This window comes from Nothoprocta perdicaria, unplaced genomic scaffold (genome assembly GCF_003342845.1).
Source record: "Nothoprocta perdicaria isolate Ctin4 unplaced genomic scaffold, notPer1 scaffold_33, whole genome shotgun sequence".
Lineage (NCBI taxonomy): Eukaryota > Metazoa > Chordata > Aves > Tinamiformes > Tinamidae > Nothoprocta > Nothoprocta perdicaria.
Window position 1 is genome coordinate 1,458,700 of NW_020455566.1, and position 5,416 is coordinate 1,464,115.

Sequence of the window (5,416 nt, forward strand, 5' to 3'; positions counted from 1 at the left end):
ATTCACGCACGCTCCAGCACGCTCCCACAGCTGGCACGCTCCTGCATGCTCCAGCATGCTCCTGCACACTCCAGCACGCTCCCACAGCTCCCACGCTCCCGCACACTCCGGAGCACTCCTGCATGCTCTGGCACGTTCCCGCATGCCCCTGCAGTCCGCTCACTCCTGCACGCTCCAGCATTCTTGCACAGCCGGCACGCTCCCGCACGCTCCTGCAGCCGGCACGCTCCTGCATGCTCCCACGTGCCCGGGCGCGTGCCCGGGCGCGCTCCCGCACGCTCCTGCAGCCAACGCGCTCCCGCAGGTGCTGCGCGCCATGGGCTGCGTGCACTGCAAGGAGAAGGGCCGGGCCAAGGGCCATGCCCCGCCGGCGGTGCCCGAGCCCGCCCTGCCGCCGCCCGCGGACACCTTCACCTGCATCCCCGACTTCAACAACTTCCACGGGGCGCCGGCGCCCGCGGCACCCGTCCCCACCGTGTCGGGCCTCTACCCGTCGGGCACGCTGCAGGCGCGTGGCAGCAGCATCACAGGTCAGCGGGGCTGGTTTGCCGGGAGGGGGGCGCGCGCGGGTCCCCCGCTCACCGCGCTGCCCGCAGGCGCCGGCGTGACGCTCTTCGTGGCGCTCTACGCCTACGAGGCCAGGACGGAGGACGACCTCACTTTTGAGAAAGGGGAGAAGTTCCACATCATCAACAACACGTGAGCCCCGGTCCCCAGGGACACTCCTGGGACCCTATATATATACTGGGGCCCCCCAGCCTCAGTGCCCGTGCAGCCTGCCTGGGAGCCATGCGTGTCACGAGCTGGCTGGGCTCAGCGCATCCCCGGGGGTGCTGGCGCCTGGCAGGGGAGTCTGTCCACCCGCGGGTCTGTCCGTGTGTCCGTCCCGCTCACATCCTGCTGCTCTCCCCAGCGAGGGGGACTGGTGGGAGGCCAGGTCGCTGAGCTCGGGCGCCGCGGGCTACATCCCCAGCAACTACGTGGCCCCCGTGGACTCCATCCAGGCGGAGGAGTGAGTACCTGGCGGGGGGCTGCGCAGCTGCCCGGGGGCCCAGGCGTCCTGGCATGTCTGGGGGTCCCTCATGCGTCCCCCCCCAGGTGGTACTTTGGCAAGATGGGCCGCAAAGACGCCGAACGGCAGCTCCTGGGCTACGGCAACGTCCGTGGCACCTTCCTCATCCGCGAGAGCGAGACCACCAAGGGTAGGGGACGGGGGGATACGGGGGGCAGCAGCGTCCCCCTCAGCGGGGCGCTGACCCCTGTCCCCAAACAAAGGCGCCTACTCGCTCTCCATCCGCGACTGGGACGAGGCCAAGGGCGACCACGTGAAGCACTATAAGATCCGCAAGCTGGACAGCGGCGGCTACTACATCACCACGCGGGCGCAGTTCGACACGGTGCAGCAGCTGGTGCAGCACTACGTGGGTACGGCCGGGGGGCCCCGCCGGGGATGGGCTGGACGGGATGGGCTGGATGAGAAGGAGCGGGGCCTGGGGGCGGCGTTGCAGGGTCCCCCCTCGGCTGCAGCATCTCTGGAGAAGGTAACTTGGCCCCTGGCCGGGGGAATGTGGGCATCTTCCCATGGGAATCCGTAGGGGGATGCAGCTGCTGGTGGCACAAAGGGGGGGTCCCATGAGCCATACCCCCCCATACGACACCAGCACCCAAAAGGGGGCAGAGCCCCTTTGTGCGGTGGGTGAGCCCCTTTGCCGCGGGCCGGCGGGGCTCACGGGGCGCCGCAGAGCGCGCGGCCGGGCTCTGCTGCCGCCTGGCCGTGCCATGCCGCCGCGGGACGCCGCGCCTGGCCGACCTCTCGGTCAAGACGAGGGACGTGTGGGAGATCCCGCGCGAGTCGCTGCAGCTGCTGCAGAAGCTGGGCAACGGGCAGTTCGGGGAAGTGTGGATGGGTAGGAGCCGTGGGCGGGACGGGGCGGGGGGCGGGGGGCGCCAGGGGACCCCCAGCCCAGGTCTGCTGCTCTCCAGGGCACGAGCGTGCGGCTCCCGGCCCCGCCGCCGAGCACCGCTTGCTCCTTGCTCTTGGCATGCCAGCGGCGGGGGCATCATTTGCCCACTAAATTCCTGCTAAATTCAACCTAAAAGTGGCCCCAGAGGGGGGGTCACGGGACCCTCCCCCCGCAGCCTCCCCCCTCATTTCGGAGGGGACCCCGAGCAGGAGCCACCAGCAGACCCAGGGCAGGGGTCCCCCCGTTCCTCCTCGGCCCCCGGCCCGTGCCCGCCGCGCCGCGTGCATGCCGCCCTCACCGCCCGCCGCCCCCGTGCCCCTGCAGACTGTAACGATGGGCTGTGCCATCTGCTAACCCGCGCGTGCCCCGCTCCGAAGCCCCAGACCCTGGGATTAGCTAAGGACGCCTGGGAGATCGCGCGCGAGTCCATCAGCCTCGACACCAAGCTCGGCATGGGATGTTTCGGAGACGTGTGGATGGGTAAGGCTGGCGCGGCCGGCCTGGGGGGCGCAGGGGGCCGCAGGGCGCCCTGCCCGGTGCCATCGGCGGTGGGACACAAGACTGCCCTGCGGAGGGGCTGGGAGCAGTTAAGGCACGAGGGGTGACCCGAGGGTGCCCATGGCGCAAGGCGAGGGGGCTCCTTGTCCTGGGCTGGCATCGTGCCCCTTCCCGGCCCCGGCTTCCTTGCTGCTCCATCCATGCATGCACTCACGCAGGCATGCGGCACCCTCCCGTCCTTCCATCCATCCATGTGTCCTTCCATGCATGCCCCCCTCCATCCACGTGGCCACGCCACCTCCCACGAGTGCCAGCATCGGCGCCGGCCGTGCCGGGCCTGGCGTGACACCGCGTGCGCCGCGCGCAGGCACCTGGAACGGCACCACCAAGGTGGCGGTGAAGACGCTCAAGCCGGGCACCATGTCGCCCGAGGCCTTCCTGGAGGAGGCGCAGATCATGAAGCGGCTGCGGCACGACAAGCTGGTGCAGCTCTACGCCGTCGTGTCCGAGGAGCCCATCTACATCGTCACCGAGTTCATGAGCCAGGGTGAGCGCGGGGCACGGCCCCTTGGGTGCCTTTCCTCACCCCCTGCATTTCTGTGAGGGGCAGGGACAGGCAGGGATCCAGGGGAGGGCACCCTTGGGTGGCATGGCTGGTGCTTGGGTTGCTGACTGGCACCTCTGTCCCCAGGCAGCTTGCTGGACTTCCTAAAGGACGGGGACGGACAATACCTGAAGCTGCCCCAGCTGGTGGACATGGCTGCGCAGGTAGCGGGGGCTGCCATGGGGAAGGGGACAGCGCCATGGGGTCCCCATCCTTGCCAGGCTGTGGCGGGTGACAGCGGCACGGGGCCAGGCGGTGCTCAGTGCGTCGCCCTGGCGCAGATCGCCGCGGGCATGGCCTACATCGAGCGGATGAACTACATCCACCGGGACCTCCGCGCCGCCAACATCCTCGTGGGCGACAACCTGGTGTGCAAGATCGCCGACTTCGGCCTCGCGCGCCTCATCGAGGACAACGAGTACACGGCGCGCCAGGGTGAGCGGCCCCCTCCGCTGCCTGGCCCCCCCGGGCCGGGTGCCAGCCCCTGTCCCGGGGGCTCCAAGTGCCCCAGTGACAGGCGTCCTGTGTGCCCTGTGGGCGTCCTGGCGCAGGGTGCCCTGGGTGCCAGGGAGTCTGCGTGTCCTGAGCGCAGGGTGCTGAAAACCATGGGTGCTGAGAGCCCTGGGTATAGGGTGTCCTGGGCACTGGGTGCCCAAGGTGCTGAGAGCCCTGGGTATAGGGTGTCCTGGGCGCTGGGTGCCCAAGGTGCTGGGTGCTGAGTGCCCTGGGTACAGGGTGTTCTGGGCGCTGGGTGCCCGCAGTGCTGGGTTCCCCAGCTAGGGTGTCTCCCGGGTGCCATGGGCACTGGGTGTCCTGGGTGTCACACGTGTCCTCAGTGCTACGGATGGAGGACACGCTGGGTGTCCTGGGTGCACCAGACACAGGATTCCCCAGCTAGGGTGTCTCCTGGATGCCGTTGGCACTGGATGTCCTGGGTGTCACACATATCCCCAGTGCCACGGATAGAGCACGTCCTAGTGCCAGGGGTCCCGGGCGCTGGGTGCCCCTGCCCAGCTCACGCAGCCTCTCCTGGCCCCCCAAGGCGCCAAGTTCCCCATCAAGTGGACGGCGCCGGAGGCCGCTCTCTACGGCCGCTTCACCATCAAATCGGACGTGTGGTCCTTCGGCATCCTGCTCACCGAGCTGGTCACCAAGGGCCGCGTGCCCTACCCAGGTACGGGGCGGCACGCGGTGCTGGGCACGCCGGGCGCCCCTGGGCTCGCCCCGCGCCTCCCTCGCCGCCGCCGTCACCCGCAGGGATGAACAACCGGGAGGTGCTGGAGCAGGTGGAGCGCGGTTACCGCATGGCGTGCCCGGGCGGCTGCCCGCCCTCGCTGCACGATGCCATGGAGCAGTGCTGGAGGCGCGAGCCCGAGGAGCGGCCCACCTTCGAGTACCTGCAGGCCTTCCTCGAGGACTACTTCACGGCCACCGAGCCCCAGTACCAGCCCGGGGACAACCAGTGACAACCAGTTTGGGGACCGGCACGACTGGCCTCGCCTGCCCCGCGGCGCTGCGGTGCTCCCGTTGCGCGTGTGCCCTCCGGGGACGCTGGGGATGCCCCGGCGCTTTGCACAAGGACTGTGCCCAGGCCAGGCACAACCCCTCTCTTGTGGCCTTCGCATCCAGCTTTTAACCACACAAGTGGGTTTTGTCCCTGCTGCGCGGTCCCGCGGTGCCCTTGGGGACATGGGGTGGCAACTGGGGGTGGGGGACACCCCAACCCCCCACCCCTACATCTTCAGGGCACCTTAAGTAGCATTAGCACAAGTGCACGGAGGGGATCCCAGCACAGCCCAGCTGCAAACACCCCTGGCCCCAAAGCAGCTTGGGGGCACCTAAGGGTGCCCCCTCCCAGCACCCCTGGCACCAGGGAGGGGGGTGGCCAGGGCCGCCGGCAGCCCAAACTCAGCCCTGGGGGGCTTATTGCCCTTGTGGCTCGATGCAGCCGCTGTTAACAGGGGGCTAGCAAGGTGCCCGGGGGGGCTACTGCAATGTGACAGTGCAGGAGACCCCCCCTTTGCCCACGGAGGGGTCTGATCCTGCAGGCTGGGCCCAGCCCTGCTCCCCTGCACACGCATTTGGTGCCCTGGGGGGCACCCGTCCGCCTGGTGGTGCCAGCTGGGGGGATCTATGGGGAAGGGGGGTGGGTTTTGTTGTCTATAGAGGGAAATAAACCTCTTCCTAACAAGTGGGAAGGTCCTTCCCGCCTTGTCTCCTTGCCCAGCAAAGAACATCCTGGAAAATCCCACGGAGTGGGGGAGTTGGGGAGGGTCTTGCATCACTTGCAGACAGAGCCAAAGGGTGCTGGGGGGGGGGCGCGCAATGAAGCTGGTGAGGAAGAGGTTAA

At 68.9% G+C, this 5,416-nt stretch overlaps 1 protein-coding gene across 1 annotated transcript; it reads left to right on the top strand.

Moving 5' to 3' along the window:
* Positions 1-316: 316 nt before the first annotated feature.
* FGR (FGR proto-oncogene, Src family tyrosine kinase) lies at positions 317-4,584 on the top strand. Its single transcript, XM_026043473.1, has 11 exons — positions 317-530; positions 597-699; positions 914-1,012; positions 1,099-1,202; positions 1,276-1,425; positions 2,289-2,444; positions 2,830-3,009; positions 3,154-3,230; positions 3,348-3,501; positions 4,109-4,240; positions 4,324-4,584. Exons 1-11 carry the CDS (start codon positions 317-319, stop codon positions 4,530-4,532), a joined length of 1,578 nt encoding a protein of 525 aa, XP_025899258.1. The 3' UTR covers positions 4,533-4,584.
* Positions 4,585-5,416: the final 832 nt, after the last annotated feature.

Coding starts and splice junctions, on each gene's coding strand:
- FGR (XM_026043473.1), top strand. CDS start 317: ATGGGCTGCGTGCACTGCAAGGAGAAGGGCCGGGCCAAGGGCCATGCC. Junction 2,445..2,829: donor TTTCGGAGACGTGTGGATGG/GTAAGGCTGGCG, acceptor CGCCGCGCGCAG/GCACCTGGAACGGCACCACC. Junction 3,231..3,347: donor TGGTGGACATGGCTGCGCAG/GTAGCGGGGGCT, acceptor GCCCTGGCGCAG/ATCGCCGCGGGCATGGCCTA.